Source organism: Lagopus leucura, unplaced genomic scaffold (genome assembly GCF_019238085.1).
Source record: "Lagopus leucura isolate 7727_CA_CO unplaced genomic scaffold, USGS_WTPT01 Super-Scaffold_100001, whole genome shotgun sequence".
Taxonomy (NCBI): Eukaryota; Metazoa; Chordata; class Aves; order Galliformes; family Phasianidae; genus Lagopus; species Lagopus leucura.
The window spans coordinates 37,929,998-37,947,385 of NW_024962262.1; the positions used below are offsets into that span (position 1 = coordinate 37,929,998).

The 17,388-nt window shown below is 36.7% G+C and overlaps 1 protein-coding gene across 1 annotated transcript; it reads right to left on the reverse strand.

Moving 5' to 3' along the window:
• Positions 1 to 6,743: 6,743 nt before the first annotated feature.
• Positions 6,744 to 16,458, reverse strand: SLC10A2 (solute carrier family 10 member 2). Its single transcript, XM_042867383.1, has 6 exons — positions 15,954 to 16,458; positions 12,541 to 12,659; positions 11,325 to 11,413; positions 9,098 to 9,273; positions 8,156 to 8,313; positions 6,744 to 7,091 (listed from the first exon to the last, which is right to left on the reverse strand). The coding sequence occupies exons 1-6, from the start codon at positions 16,397 to 16,399 to the stop codon at positions 6,958 to 6,960; spliced, it is 1,122 nt and encodes a 373-aa protein (XP_042723317.1). The 5' UTR covers positions 16,400 to 16,458; the 3' UTR covers positions 6,744 to 6,957.
• Positions 16,459 to 17,388: the final 930 nt, after the last annotated feature.

Consider the following 17,388-nt stretch of genomic DNA (forward strand, 5'->3'; position numbering starts at 1 on the left):
TATTTTATTTATTATTTATTTATTTTGCAGGGGTGCAGCCTAAAATTACATTTCTGCTGTTGTATTAGCATGCATTTGTGCCTGAGCCCAGCCTACTCTTTCCACAAAAGCTGAAGTGATGGATGGAAATCTGCTTTTCATCTGGAGAAAACTAAGTGTGGAAAACTAAGTGCAAAGTGCAGGATTGGCTGATTTTCTTTGACCAGATCTATCTGACTCCTCACCACCTACTCTGTGCGATTGCATGGCATATTTCTGGTAGGTGCCTGCAAAGACCATGAGGAATATTTGTTATCTCTGAGTGAATGATCTCTAATGGAGAGTCTGATCGTATTCCAGTGGTTCTCTAAATAACATCACTAATTCTGGTATTGCAAATGGTCCAACTGTCCTATGTTTTCTCACTGCAATTGTAGTTTGTATACCAAATGGGTGCTGTGAAAAAAAATCTGGAAAATGAAATGGAGTGGGTGAAGTGATATAGAATAGAAAGGTCATCAGGGTGATGACTTTTACAGACAACTAGGAATGTCTTCATAAAATAGTTTTCTCTGAGCTTTCTCCCGTTACTCCTCCTAATACATTATTCATTTCATAGATGCTATTCTAGTGAATCCCTCTACTCAGCTGTTATTTCCAGACTGAGTGATTTTTCCTTTCCTTTCAATAGGCAAAATATCTGTAAGCAGGTTGTACTTTTCCTCAGATGTATCAGTTTCTGGAAATGATTGCACAGACACAAGAAGTGCAGAACTGTAGCTAGCTCTGTAGTGGCAGAAGCAGGTGCTGAGAAAAAAAGGGTGTAAGAGACAAGGGCTTACATCTCCACAGCTTCCAGAATTTATTTAAGGGTATTCTAAGCTGTGACTTGTACATCAAGCATCATATTAAATTGCCAGCGATGAAATTCTGGTCCACGAATTAGTTTTTCTTTCCTTCTTTACTGTCTATTTTTTTGCACATGAATTTTGTTCATTTTTAAATTGATCCCTGGACATTCTGAAACCTGAAATATGTCTTCACCTCCATAAGCTGTGTGTTTTGCTCTGTTTCCACAGTAGGTGTGCTTTTATGGAAAAGTGGTCCATATCAGCTATGGGATATTTTATGAGTTCTGGGTATATTTTTAAAGAAAGAGCCTATGTGGAAAGAATTTGTGTTCTACCTACAGCAGATTTACTACTGACATTAGAAACACATCAGCAGCACAGCCTGTAACCCTGACATTTTCATTAATCCCTCGTAGTTAATTCCACTTGTGGGGAATTAATTGTACTCTCAAATTATTTAAACAGGGACTTACCATCTTACTATGACCTCCTTACATTTATTTGGAATTCAGATGGAAGAAAGTGGCTTTTAAAAACTGTGATGAAATCTCCCAAATGAGTAATACATAAACTCATTGCAAAAGAAGGAGACAGAAGGTCTGCAGTCATATTTAAAATAATATATCAGATTACCTAAATGATATCTGATCAGCATATGTAATCAGTATATCTGAAGCAATTAAATTACCTCTGTACAATATCAGGCAAAGTTAAATTTGTGTAAGATAGAAACAGCAAGTATGTGATTATAAATATTTCTCACTGTGGTGAACATTTGCAGTGAATAAAAATGTGTGTACTAGCTGTGTGTGCTGTAAAGAAAGGGAACTGCTCTGATTGCCTGGAAAATACTGTACTTTTCCATAAGAAGATCTAAGATATGTCATAACTTGGGGATAGATACACCACTTAAAGGAACTGATCAACTCCCTGTTTTGACCAGTAAGATTTTTCTTCATTATAGAGATTTTTTTTTATCTCTTGGCATTTTAAAGGTGTTTGCTGTTATTGCAATAAATTTCTCAACTGAATAATTTTAGAAAGGCAAAAGTCCAGTCCTCATAGCTAAATCTCCATAAAGTTGATGTCAAAAGGACAAAGATCTTAGTCTCGATTTGCCATTTCTATAGTTGTGTGTTCTTAAATCATTATTTGAGGGAGGAGGTTGATTTATGTCCTTTTGAATGTTATTGGCAACACAGTTTTGTAGTGATTCATTTTAAGTCTTTTATGAGCAAGTAGAGATATCACTAATACATTTTTATATATTATTTGTTTACACACACAGAGCTTTGAGTGTCCTCACAGAATTTTATTCCCAGCCCTTTGTCTTGATTTCAGCTGGGACAGAGTTGACTTTCTTCACAGTGTCAGGTATGTTGGTGTGTTTTGGCTCTGGGAGAAAAACAGTGTTGACAATGCATCAGTGCCTTCATTGTTGCTTTGCTGTTCTTCACAGAGCCAAGGACATTTCAGCTTCTTGTACTGTCCTGTCACTGCAAGGGGATGAGGGGACACAAGGAGCTGAGGGGGGACAGAATCAGAACATCTGAGCTAAACTGGCCAAAGGGATATTTCATGACATATGACATAATTTGAAAAAACTTGGGGAGTTGGTTGGGGAGAGGGGTGCTGCTCAAGGGCTGGCTGGATGTCCATCAGCTGGTGGTGAATAATTGCACAGTGCATACGTTGTTAAGTTGGCATATATTGTCATTTCTATTACTATTTTCATTTTCTGTCTTAGTAGCTTTTATCTCAACCCATGAGTTTTACTTTGTGGCTTTTTTTTATTTTCATTCCCAGTTCTCTGTAATGCCTTTGCTTCCAGAATTCCTCCCGTACTAAGCCAAGTGCCTGAAAGGTGTGAAGGCTTTCTTTCCATATATGCTTATCTTTTTCTACTGACGGTACTGACTCATGTTTTCCAGGAACAGTGAAAGTTGACAATGGAAAATTACTTGTATACAGATAAATTTAATGGAAACTGAAATGAAATAGTGATATAATTCCACAGCACATAGCTACTCATGAAAACATATTCAAACTTCTTCAAGGCTTTCAACTATACCATTCCAGTTTGAAGACTGGCAGATATCATGACAACTAACTGTTTGGTTTTGATTTGATGTTTTCAGTTAATTTAGTGTTCAGCTTAACTGAGATATTAGTGCTTCTGAAAAAATATATATTCCTTAGCAAACAGAAGCAGTTTTTCTTGTGTTGCTCATCAGTTCTGGCTCAGAACATCTAGACAGTCTTGTTTAGTTGCAATTTGGTTGTACTTCTGCATTGTACTTCTGCACAATACTTGTTTTAATTCTGGATGTGAACAACAGATACTGTTAATCTGGGAAGAACAAGAGCATTATTGTGAAGTATTGAGTAGCAAAGGTCTGTGTTTTCAGAGATAGGGAATATTGATTACTGTTTTAGGTTTGCATCAAATGTACAGTATATTGATTGGCTGGACCACAAAAAAATAAGTTCACCTGTCTTTTCATAGACTGACAAAAAACGATAATGATTAGCAGAGTTTATAATTATGTTTCTTGAACATCATAACCTGATTAGTCTGCAGCAACAAACTCATTTAACTTAAATTGCAAATCAATTTACTCGTTAGTTCTATTCAAACTGTACTCTCTTATAACTAAGACAGCAAATTTGTGATAGAATCACTTCTTCCATCTGTCTTTTGGTCAGCTGAAAAATTAGTTGTATGATTAAAATCGTTATATTCTTCTGTCTGATTTTTTTTTTCCTGGTTAAAGGAAATGTACTAAAGGATGCCCAGAGATTTTATGCAGAAAAGAGATGCATTTAATTTCATCTTTCTTGTTAAATCTGATTGTCAAAAAATGATGCATTTAGTCAGACCATTCAAATGTCCTTTATAGGGAGAGAGACAGAGACAGTTCCAGTGAATAATTCATCCTATAACAGATATGGGAGACAGAGGGCTTGATTAATTTTGGTGGTCCTTCCTTTTCTTTGCTGGCTAGAGAACACATCTTTGTTCTCGGATACATAGCTAGGAACTTTGGCTTGGAATATATAATCATTGAATCTTTGCAAACCTTATACCACCAACCATGGGATGAGACAGACAATTAATTCAAATACCTTTTGAATTTTGGGGTAAGCTTGTCCTTAGATATACTTCAGTTCATTTTTCCTGCAATGGTTTGAGATCCTGAATTGCAGCATAGTCAGAACATGACTATGTAGAAGTGGACTCATTGTGTTAACCTAGAACCTGCTAAGACATCAGTGTAACTTTTCAACCTGAATTGATACATGATTATCAGCATGTTTAAGTGTTAACTGGATCTGTTAGACTGAAGATCACTGCTTGATGCTTCTTAATTGCACATCCTGTGATGTCTCATCAACAGGTTGTTTCAATGAATAGAAATAACGTTGTGAAAATGGTACTGCCTTTCTTTGAAAGGAGATGATGCAGAGTGGATTAAACCAATTGACCTCTGTAAACTGGGCTCTTGCTTTTGATGATGTAAAAAAACCCTGCAGCAGTAAGGCTGGAGGCCACCAGCATCCTTTAACAGAGAAATTCACATCTCAGCACTTGTAGGGATGACAGCAAAATGGCATGCATGTGGCAGGGGGGGTTGGAGATTCATGATCCTTGAGGTCCCTTTCAACCCTGGCCATTCTGTGATTCTGTAAAAGAAGTAACATCTTTCTCAAGACCTCTTTCTCTATGGAGAAAGAACACAGCTCCTCCAAAAGTTCTTGTGAGAAAGCCCAGACCAATTGCATCATAGATGGACATTGATGCTTCCCAGCCGCCTGCAGCTGTATATTTAGGAGCTGTCATGTCAACACAACCCTGCCTCTGGCAAAATTAGCAAGACACGGAGATTTTTTTTAAAGTATGTTGTACCCTAGAGCCATAGGTTGGCCAAAACATTTAAGCTGGCTTTACTTCACACAAAACTTGGAACATCCAACTCTCACTAGAATTCATTGTAATGACTGCAGGAACTATAAGCTCCAGGCTTCATCTGGTACCCTCACTGCACAAACACCACGTACATTCAAAAAAAAAAAAAAAAAAAAAAAAAAAAAAAAAAAAAAAAAAAAAAAATCAAATATGGCATCATATGTCTCATAGTCATCTTACACATAATCTGAGATATTTTTGTTACATCTCACAGCCATAAACTTTGTCTGTATGTTAAGATTTAGTCTCAGTTCTTTCCACCACAAATTATTCCAGTGGGCAAAATTATAAATAGTTTCTGACTTTATTCAGTTCAGTGTTTATACAGTTGCTTTAAATACATACACATACATAGTATAAGCAAGACAGACTTCTTCAATACAATTTCAAATTCTCCCTTAAAAATACACAGAAGCTTTGGGGTTCAGCATGGGGAAAGAGTAGCAGTTTGTTCTAAGAATGACTCTACCCTAACTAACATCTGCTGCCCATTTTTAGATGGAAACAGGATAAAGACTTCTTATCACAGATGTTACAAGTAGCAGTTTATTCTTTTCTCATTGAAAGTGGTGTTTCACATCTGTGATTCCTCCATAGAAGAATTCACAACATTTTTCTGTTTATTCTTTATTCTATAGAAAAAAAAAATCACACCTAGCTATGTGCTATCTTCCACTAAGGGTTGAAATCCTCCTTGGAGGTATGACCATTCTGAACTTAACCTGAAGGCAAAACAGCTTCAAGCCTCTCCAAACTCAGGAACATTTTAAGATCCTTTCTCTCACATACGGTATATAAAAATAATTTATCTTTTGTTTAATATTGGGCACGTTTCTGCAGCAGTGGAAAGCTACACGTCTGGAACTTAAATTCCACAATTTCAGTTGTGTTTGTAGAAAAGCTGCCATTTCAACTCATAACACCTCAGAAGGTCCACTTGAATATGACAAAGAGGTGTATAGTTTCCATGTGTTGACAGTTGGCTCACTCTTAAAGTTTTTGGTCAGCCAAGCTCTCACTTATTTCATCTGAAGTTCTCTGGATGTTTTCTTTGCATAAGAGCTACAAGGACTAATGTTACTGAATGTATTCACAAAAAATTACAGCTGCAAAAAATTTACTGTACTATTTCTCTTAAAATTATGCTATTTCTTCACATACTTAGGACAGTTTTCCATATGTGCCCTTGAATTTTCAGACAAATAATGTATATTTACATCCAATTATGTTGGTTTGTGGTTTATATAATTAAAATATCACAGTCATTAACTACATCTTAAACTATGTCTTAAAATCATGAACATGCAAACTTACTGCTTTTGTACAACCACAGAAATTTATGACTCTCAACTACACTTGATAGCACATTTCCCAAAACTCACCTTGCTTTTCTGCATGTAGCTGTCATTCAAATGGCCTTAGACTTATCTCCTAAGCTTTATCTCTCTGCTCATGCTTATAGCACCTAAAGATCAGACTGAAGATGCAAAGCTTTTAGTTTTCATTAACCCAATGAAAAAAAAAATAAAAAAGAGTCTTGACATACAATGTACTATGCATTTGTTAAACTTATAGCTTTAGAAGAAATTAATGCTTCAAGCAATTAGTACAGTGGAATAACTTTAGCCTGCCCAGAGTAACCTAAATGAAACTTTATTTCATTACTAGCTTGTTTCAATTTCATGGTTGATTCATGTTCAGAGGAAGTCCCCCAGCTTTATCAGATCTTCCACATCAACTCCTATTGATGCTCAGGCACTTATAGAAGATTTATCTTTCTTTGGGGCATGGACTGAGGCTAGCAGACTGATTTGCTGGATCATGATTCAGAATCTGCAAAACAAGTATCTGCTTTTTTTTTTAAGCAATGGCTCAACTTTATTTTTTCCTTCTTTACAGAAACCATAATAATACATTAAATATTTTAGGAAATTATATTGAAGAAGAAATGTTAAAATTGTGGTAGCAACCATGTTGAAAATCAAAGCAGAAATTTTTTGTAAGTTAATCATTTTGAAGTCTCACTGTCTGGTATCATCAAAACTCCATCTTTTGCTAAATATTTAGCAAAAATGTAAAGCAACGGCATCTGAAAGCAAGTTTTAAGTAAACCATATATCTTTCATCTCTTCAGCTGGTTGAAACCAGAGAGGGAATTGACTATTTTTTCTCGTCTGATACAAATCCTCCATTTTCTTTAGTACGTGACGAAATTGATTTAGAGTCATCTTTTTCTTCTGTTTTCTCAACATCCGTATTAGTTTTGACACAGTGTTTTAGGTATAAACGGTAGGCTGGAAAATTAATATTAAAAACATTATAACAATGACTGAAAAATACTGCATTTACATATAAGCATACAACCTTTTATTACCTTATGTTGCTAAAATATTCAAATAGCTCAATACAGTTTATTTAAAGTCAGATTTAACTATTCTATGTCAGCAACTCTCATTACTAAAGAAGTATGTTTAGAAAATAATAAGGAAAATGTTTGATTTTTTTTTTAATGCATGACTGCTTTTTGTTCCTGATAAAAGTACTGCCTATCTTTATTGCGAAGCCTTTGGGCAATTGGCTGGATCTGTGGGACTCAGTCTTCTACACAAATCTTATTTGGTAGAAACTAAGCCAAAGTGAAGAAAAACAGTTCTTCCATTGTCATGCAGTTGCCACCTTGGAAAGAAGTGGGGATATAGCTCCCAGGTTGTGTCCCTGGGACAGTGCTTGAGATGCCTGGTAAGTTGGCTCATTTGTGACTGGGAGCTAAAAAGTCCCAGCTAGTTTTGGGGGTGAACAAAAAGGATAAAGTTTCAATCCTCAGTAGGTTAGGTGTGTACTTCTAGTGCAATGCATATGAGGTGTATGTAGAAGTAAAAAGGGAACTTACAACAGAAGATTTCGGTTCTCATATTGGCTGTGAAACTAATCTTTCTCTCGATGTATGTCAAGATGTATGCTTTTCAGGATGGTCCTGGTGTGAAACTGTAAGCTCAGGCACTTTGGAGTGGTAGAGGGCTCAAGAGGAAGGCACATTTGCCTTTCTTCAGGAAAGGGTAATAACAAATCTCTGCCCAAAGTATACTTCTGTATTCAGTTGTAGGTGACAGATTGCTTCCCTTGTTCTGAAAAGTAAAGGGCCTTCCAAATCTTAAACTGATCCTTATATTGTCCCACACAGCACAGTGGTGATGAACAGTGATAATTTGAGCCATTATTAAGTTAACTGTTTTCCATTTGATTATTTTTCTCTCTCAAGTGTATGTTCCTGTTTTCTGCATATTGACAGAAAATGAGGCTGATGATGATAGCAATAATAATAATGTTCTAACAGAAAATATCAATATCTGTACTATACCTCCTAAAATCATTCCTGCAAACGTCAACTGGAAAATGCTGTAGATGAGTGGGAAAGTAAACATCAGTTCAAGTTGTTCAGCGTTGAAGGAGAGCTGTACAATTGTTGAACAGAGCTGAGTGTTTTGCATGCCTGTTTCCAGAGACACCGTACGACATCTAAAGGGAATAACACAATAGCAACTGTGAAATGGCATCCTGTGCATTCCTCTTCTTTACTAGGTGTCTGCAAAGTCAGGATCCACACAGATAAATGAAAAAATAGCACTCCTCAGCTTACAAGTGATAGAATTTTTAGAACCAGAACACATGCATTTTATGCCAATTAAGCAATTGCAGGGGAATATTATATGCTATAGTCAACACTATTGATTGTAGAATCATAGAATATCCTGAGTTGGAAGGGATCCAAAAAGGTTATTAAGTTCAACTCCTGGCCCCGCAAAGGACCACCCAAAATCCAAACCATACATCTGAAATGCTCCTTGAACTCTGTCAGCTTGGGGCTGTGACCACTACTCTGGGAGCCTGTTCCAGTGCCCAGCCACCTTCTCAATGAAGAACCTTTTCCTGGTATCCAATCTGAAACTTTATTCTCCCTCTCTTTTGAAACAGTACTCTAAATTATAGGCTGCTGTTTCTTCATTAGAAGTTTTACTTGCCACAACCCATTTGTTTGTTAGGTCTATTCTGCTCACTTTCTTTGAAGTCCAAGACATGGGCACACATGAGAAAGACAGGAGGAAATACTAGTCATAATCCATAGATAAAAATGTAAACATTATAAGTTTTATTTACATGCTGTACATTAGAAACATGGTTGGGGAACGAGTGATCTGTTGCAAAACGAATATTTAGGAATCATTCTCAGCATTGATTATTTCTTAAATAAAAGCTTCCTTCACAGATGAAATAAGACTATAAGTCAGAGAGAAATCTATACCTGCTCCAAGACAGACCAGCGAGACGAGCCAGAAAGAATCCCAAACAATAGCCAGCTGCTGGAAATATGGTACCAATGATCCATAGCTTAGGTGTGATAACCCACGAGCCTTTGTAGAGTATTCCCCCAACCACAGCAATGATGACAATGAGAACTGCTCCTGCTATGGAACCAACCTGTGAGAAAAAAGAGGAAAGACGGTGTGAATAAGAGACTTCACTGAAATTTTGTGACAACAAACACAATGTCAAACACACATTTGAATGTCTTTAGCCGAGCCACTGAAACATCTTATTAAACATAAAGCTAAATGTTTACTGCCATCTAATTCATGGGAATTACACAGATTAGATCACTGCCATTTTCCCAAAAATAGAGCTGTAAAATGTACTTCAAAGTGTGACTACAGACAGATCAAAGCTCAGCTAAAATTAAACATTAAAAACTTCAGAGCTGTAACATAGATGAAGAACAACTTGGATATTAGATTTTTCCCAGCATTACTGGGAAAATAGTAGTCTAATAGCTAGAATAATGCACTTTTCCTTCCCACTCTTTGAACAGTCACAGTTTGGGGCTTAGCACAGTATATGCTAATTAGATGCTAGATTGTTGGTGCTAGGAAATTATTTGTCAAGTGAAGGAATAAATATTTGTTGTGGCTGAAAATATTGCGTATGAGAACTGGCTGTGAGTTCATACGCATTTCTATACGGACATAGTCACAGAGTTAATCTTATTTTCTGTGGCTGAACATACTGAGATCCTCACTGCTTCTTGCCAAGGTAAAGGATAACACATTCTCTTGTAAATATTCAATTTATCTCAATATCTCAATTGTGGTATATGTTGCAAGATGTCTCACCAGATATCTATGGTTAAGTGAAGAGGTAATACATTTTTTTAACTAAAAGGTGTATTCTCTTTGAACTGGCTTCATCAATCTTTGACTGAATCTTTTTAAGGGCACTGAGTCAACAAGTGCTTTTGTTTGACTGAGATATTAACCACATGCATCTAGGAAAAAGTAACAGGGTCTAGCCATGACAAGCTATTCTGTTTCACATTGTGCTCTTATCTCCATTTCTCACTATCTGGACTTTAATCTGACAGCTACAGTTCAGTCTTTGCTTGATGCTTCATTGTCCAATATCAAGCAAACTGGCAGTGGAATCTACTGTGGGTTGCTCGCCCACTCAGTACAAATAATGATAAAATTGTGTTTTGCTGAAAGAGTAACTAGATTATCTTCTCATGTGAGCTCAAGTCCATGACTTTCCCTTAACTGAACATGCAGGAACAGCACTGTTTTGAAATCTTCTCTCACTACTATTCATGTTCTTAAGTAAGGTATGGATACATTTAGAAACATAACAGGATAAATAAAAATTTCATGAAAATTACTGGGAGTTAAAAGGAGTTATTTGCATTCTGTAATTTCTGAGCTGATAGCAGAAAAGGAATAATAAAATATAGGTAACCACTTGTCAGGTTACGTTTGTTTAAGAAAATGTAGAAAATGTTTATATTAACTTAGGGTAGTCAAGAAAGGCCAAGGATTCTCAGCACATCTGAGAATCACTTTGAACTGAGCAGGAAAATATTCAGAATGATTAATTTTCTGTTAACATAAAATGCAGATAAGCTGTTACTATTACTATTTTGGTAAGGTCTGTTTTTGCCAAAAATCATAGATTCAATGCTTCTGAATCTATCTTGCAAATATAGTTGAACTTTCTGAATAGTTTTCTTATAATTTTTAAATATTGGAACATTTTCAACACATGCACATATATATATGCATATTTAAATCAACTTCACACTCAAAATTGCCAAAAAATGATAAATTGGTTTAAAAGTGGAAATATTTTTGTTTGACCCAGAATGTCTTCATTTTGTACTATTTTGAAGGAAAAGTTCCATTTGACCTGACTGATTTTCCTTCCAATTTTCAGTTTACATTATAAACTGAACTCAGTTGCTAGCATAGTTCTAGCCAAAAAAAAAAAAGTATGCTCTTTGATGATAGCTTCTAATAACATGTACGACTAATGCACGTTTGTGCAGGGGGAAAGCAATACATTTCTGCAGTATTTCATTTGCTTTCTGCTGAAAACTCCAAGGCTCTCAGATACGAATACTATGAATAGTAATATGCTGCTTCAGTTGTGCTACAGATTTCATAATTTGTCTATAATTACCAATGCTTCAGCAGTACAAATCCTACCTTAAGTATTATTTTTGCTTTACTGGGCCATTTGTGATTAACAAATACTCCAACTGAAACAGGAACTACAAGAGCTACCAGTGAAATTCCTGTAAAAAAGAAAAGAAAAAAGATAAACCCACATATCATGTAGAAGTTCATGATGGGAGCATGCACTGTGTGGAGCAGCCAGAGGTATAGAGCAAGCCTACGGTGGATGTTTCTGATATGCACACCCCAACACATGCACACTGTACCAGCACCTGCCCATTTGCTTTTCTACAGTCTGTTATCTTTGGCAACCTGTTGAAGTAATTGCAATTCAGCTGAGCTACATGCTCATTCACCTGAATCAAAAAGGCAGACAGAAATTTGAGTGCACTAATCACCGCTATCCTGTGATGTGTGTAGCTATATTAAATGTTCACTTTGTCTGCAGGTGTTTCACCACTGTATCAAATCAACAAATGGTTTAGAGCTTCTTTTGTTCCGGCCTTCTTTCTCCAGCATGTTTTTTGAAAGCACAAGCAATATATGTGATTTTTTTTTTTTACCCAGGACAATGGGAATTGAAATTGAAGAATATGAAAGTGATCTGCTGGCTTTGTAAGATAACCACAACATGGGACTGAACGTGATAAGCAACAGGGCTACAGTTCTGCAAAGCACTGGAGCATATATTTCTAAATACTTTGACTATTTTCTCTTTGTAACTGGATGAGATTTCTGACAGGAAGTCAAATGAAGCCACTCCTGGTGGTGTAGATTGCAGCTTTTCAATGAGACTCAGCAGTTTTAATCGCTTGCTTAATTATCCACATGTGCTTAAGTACTTTGCCAGATACGGCCTCAGCTCTTAGCTCTTTGCAGGATTGTGCCTTAAAGCTGTTACCAACGCTTTCATCCAGGGAAAGCAGCTATTTCTGTATGAATTACTCTTATCCCAGTACCACGCAGGTTTCTAAACTATTTAAAAAGAAAAGAATGCACGAACTTGTGAAAAATAACTGTACTGTGTTTATAATAAAATATTTGATCTGAAGAGCTGTGGATGACTTGAGGTGATCTAGGTACCTAATTCCCACCAAAATCACTGAAAAGTAGGGAAATACATATTTTTAAAATGTCTGAGGTAATTTCTTTATGCTTCTGCAGGATGGTGATAGTGTAAGAGTGTTTGTTACAAGAAGGAAAATAAAGGAGAGTCAGAAGGGAAAGTGTGGTTTGCTTGACTTACCAATGCTGTCATAGGGGAGTACAATTGCATCGGAATCGGTCCACATCTTAGTATAAATAAAAAGACAGAGTGGCATCATCCCCATTGCGAGAATTGTGGAGCACGTTGTCATGCTGATGCTGCAAAGAAATTGGTTTAAGTGACAATTTGTCTCATGCTAGACTATGCTCTCTTCATTTCCTTATTATGACTTAGCAGCTTATGTAAAGATATGCAAGAAATGCTGCTGGCTACAGCCAATTTATCCATATGTCAAGTTAGAAAAAAAGCTAAATGCAAAGAATGGTTCTGCTGAAAAAATAAAAGAAAAAAAACACATAAATACCAACATGTTCTGCAGACATTAAACAATACGTTACAGTGCAGAGCACAGTACAATAAATTTCAGTACAAACAAAGAAGCAGAGTGGCAATCATCAGGAAGGACTGTTGGCAAGTCTGTACACACGCTGACTGGCTGGCCTCTGAAAGGTCAGCAACATGGATCAACAGCCACTTTCCATTTCACTATCAGTTCTGGACTATTTTAGAATTTCTCTCCAAGGCCAAAAAGCAAACAATATCAACAACAACAAACAAACAAATAAATAAACAACAACAAAAACCACATTAATCATATAGGAAGTACAAGATAATAAATTTCCCTTTTCTGACTTTTCCTGCTCTAGGCCAAAGAGCAGGTACTGATAATTACACTTTGAAACTGAGCGTAAGTATTGTTGCTTCCTTGGTTTGTTCAAAGATGTTTTTGTGTTAAAATACAAAGTTTTAGAATCATAGAATCACAGAATGGTTTGGGTTGGAAGAGACATCTAACATCATCTAGTTCCACCCCCCTACTATAGACAGAGACATCTCCCTGTAGATCCAGTTGCTCAAAGTCTTGTCCAGCCTGGCCTTGAATGCTTCCAGGGTTGGAGCACTTTGCTGGGTAACCCGTTCCAAATCTTGAATCTCTTGAGCCTGGTATACTTTGTTGAAAAATGAGCGTTCTGCTGGACAATGGAAGACACAGTGAGACAGGGAAAAAGATTGAAATGGAGGATATAGTTAGATTTTTCTTTGTAGTGTAGATAAAATGTTGCCTTCATATCATTCTCCTATGAGGTAAAAATAATGACAGAAGGCTTTACTTGAGAGACTTCGGAAACTTCCTCATGAGCCTCACTTTTGACAGATCTTTGATGTAGTTTACTCTCATAACAGAAGCTACAGATACACAAACTGGATACATTCAGAGATATCTGGAAGAATTCATACAGAAACAACAGAAATATTAGTTTTGATTTCTTTGACTCTGATTCAGTGTTGTTGGATATAATTACGTGGGAGACTCTGGAAAGAGAATTCTTACACATAACGGAAAAAGAGCAATGGTCTTTTACTCAGGTCTGATAAAGACCCAAGTTAATAAAGAGCTCATGTGTCTATATTTCCTACATATTTTCACAGTTTCTATATCTACATCCTACTACAAAGGCTGATCATTTGCTAACCCCTATCCCTGTTCTTGCAGCAGCTCCCAGAGGAGCTACGGAGGAGAGGAAATGGTAACACAGAAGAAGTTCTTATGAGTTAGCAAGAAATGTCTAAAACTGGTGTCCCTATGGGAAATTTCAGGGGATATTATCTGGGTCTGCACTACTAAGAAAGGTACAAAACCTCATACTTTATCTTCCACATTATCTTTACACAAATAGTAGAAAATTAATTCTTGCCCTAGCTTATGATTTAACTGCACTAGGAAGTGTTGAGCAGGACTGTAGATAATGTCGATGGCTTATTATATACAAAGATAAAATATCAGTTAAAGGCAAAACTTAGTCTGATATGCTGTGCTGGCTACAGAAACCAGCCAAGCTACTTGTACTGTTATTCTATCAAGACTGATTATAATTGCATCACTTGCTGTACCTCCTGTTTCCTCTAGTCCTTGAATTATTGTAAAAACGTAGTGCTCAAAAGCCTTTGAAATCTTAAGGTAAAGGCTTTTACCTGAAGAATAATATTTAGTACGTGTTTCCAATTTACCTCACCCTCTGCCACCATCATGAGTTATAAATTCTACTCGTATTTATAGCATCATCAATTAGGATTCTGATTATACAGACCTGACAAAGAACAGCTTAGCTCAGTGTATTCTTCCAAGGAAAGATTAGGACGGAATTTAAGACTTGTGCTGGATGTCTTTTTATCTATGTTTTCTCAGACCCGCATTCATTGAAATAAATTGTCTTATAGTTTCTACTATCATAGGTTTTTCCTCCACAGTGAGGAAGCTGGTGATTAGCGGGGGCTGACTTCATACATAATTCGAACTCAGGCATTACATTAACACCTGTGTGTAACAGAAAAGTTCACTGTTTTCAAAGGATGGAAAAAATGTCTTATTAAAGCCACAAATATTAACATTCTTAGTCAATTTGCTCTGACTCCACATCTTTCTTACTTCTATTATTTTTTCCACTTCTAGTTCAGACTGGCATATGATAAATTGGATGAATGCTCCAATTTATGTTTCTCTGCAGGAAATGGAGAAATTATCTTGTTTATTTTAGAGCAGAGTAATCAGGATATGAAAAGAAAAAAAGATGGCTCATTTTTAAAAGCTGTTAGAGTTAATGAACGCCCCAAGAAATTTTCATCAGGAGTACGATGCATTTCTACAGTGTGTTTGCTGTCCAAGACTGCACTACATATCCTACATATTTGTTTCTGAGTTTGGAGCACCCAGTCAGAGACCATCACGCTTGGTCACAGTGGAGTTTTTCCATAGCAGCTCATGCACAGGACTGCATTAATCAGTAGTTTTTCGCCTGTAAAAATTTCCTTCAGTTTGAAGAAATTGCAGAAGGTGCCAGGAGCACGTAAAATTGTCATAAGTAATTTCCTTTTGTATTAGTACCCAAAGAGAAAGGCTATGCCTGTCTGTTCATTGTGCAGAACACAAAAGGAGGAAAAATATTTTTCCACAGGTGGTTTCTTTCAAGAAACATTTTTTTCAAAAAAATGTTGCATAGCTGCTTTTTCATACACAGGACTGTGTATGAAAAAAACTTTATTATATTTTTTTAATTGCCCCAGGTCTTGGAGAAACAAAATCACAAATATAAGTCTTATGTAGTCAATGAGTTCGTAAAACTTAGTATGCTATTTTACGAAGAATTTGAGATCTTATAGCAAAGACATTCTCTAAAATTCACAATTTTGTTACGATATCTTCCTAATGAGTTATCAAGATCTAACAATAATTCTAGTCTGGTCATATTTATTAGTACTATAGTAACTAAATATCTCCACAGGAAGAAAGTTTCACCACACATCAACCAAGACAAGAAAAAAATCAGACGGTCCTTTTCAACACAAAATTTACAAAAAGCCATGAGAACATTTTAGAAAACAATCACTCTTACCTTAGGTCCATGTCACCATCCACCCAGTAGGCAATGACATTAGAGGCTGTGCCTCCTGGACAGCATCCCATGATCATCACCACAACGGCTTGAATAGGAAGCACATTAAAGGCCACTGACAGCAAGAAGGCTGTGAGAGGCATAATTCCAAACTGACAGAGAAAACCCACAAAAATACCCCAGGGTCTTCTTATGTGGTTCAAAAAATTTTTGACTTCCACATTGCAACCCATGGAGAACATCACCAAAGCCAGCATGATTGTTAGAACAGTACTTAAAACTACATTCAAAGTCTGGTTAAAAGTATCTTCTGGTAACACACAAGATGTACCAGTACAAATAGTAGCATTTTCTGGACAAGCTGTGGAGTTGTCCACAGCTGGACAAGCTGTGGAGTTGTCCAGCAACTTGGTGTTAAAATGCTGAGAAAGTAAGTAATCCTGCATTTTGAAATGCAGAACTGCTCAGAGAATCCGAGGCAAATTTTCAAGCCTGTGTAAATGATTGTTTGTCAGCCACTCTTTTTAAATGATCCAGGAAGCAATAAAGTTCAATAAATACCTGGACACTGTTACTATTCCTTAAGGGTTTGGCACAATGCTGATTCATATGGTTATAAAAGTTATGCTTGCTGATATGGTGGTAATCAATCATTTATTCATATGATAATGAGGAATCTCACATCGAGAGAATGTGTTAATATGTAAGGGTGTAAAGGAGGCTTGTGGAATAGCTAAGCGCACAAAATGAAAATAACAGGAGGAAAAGAAAGTTTAGATTTCATTCTTTGAATTTTTTGCATGCCTTCAGGAAAGCTGCTCCTGCATGAACAATGTGTGCGTTACAAGGATGTGCAGGGCTGAAAGGAGTAACTGATACTCAAAAAAACCTGGGTAGAGGCACTGAGCAAGGAAAAAAGATTCACCTTCTAAATACTGCACAAGGCTGCATTTTAGGGGATTGTAAGAACTTCTCTGCAACTGCAGTAGAGCAGTCAAAACCTCAATCCTGTCTACGGAGTGCTGCAGGCAGAGCTGTGAAGTGTCACACCATGCTATGTGCCACAGCATTCAGGTGCAAGGGTCTACTGGATTCAGGGAGTCATACTGAATGGGATGTGATCCAAGTTCGACTGTATTTCTGGTGTAATAGAAGTTATGACTGGTGTACAGTGCCAACATTCTAATTGTGTTTAGTTGCACTACTTATCATTCTTTCTCAGTTTCCATGTAGTCCTTAAAATGGTTAGGATCCTAGCCTTGAATTTTCCTGCAGTCTGCTTAAAGGTTGCCTGTATTTTGGCTTTGGCTCATGCAGCACAACTGTAGGAACTGACACCCTGACATTTTCATGTCCCATCAGCCCATGTACCCAATGACCAGGTGTCTGTTTCTCACCTTACTCCAGGCCACATCTACCCCTGTGCTGAACCCGT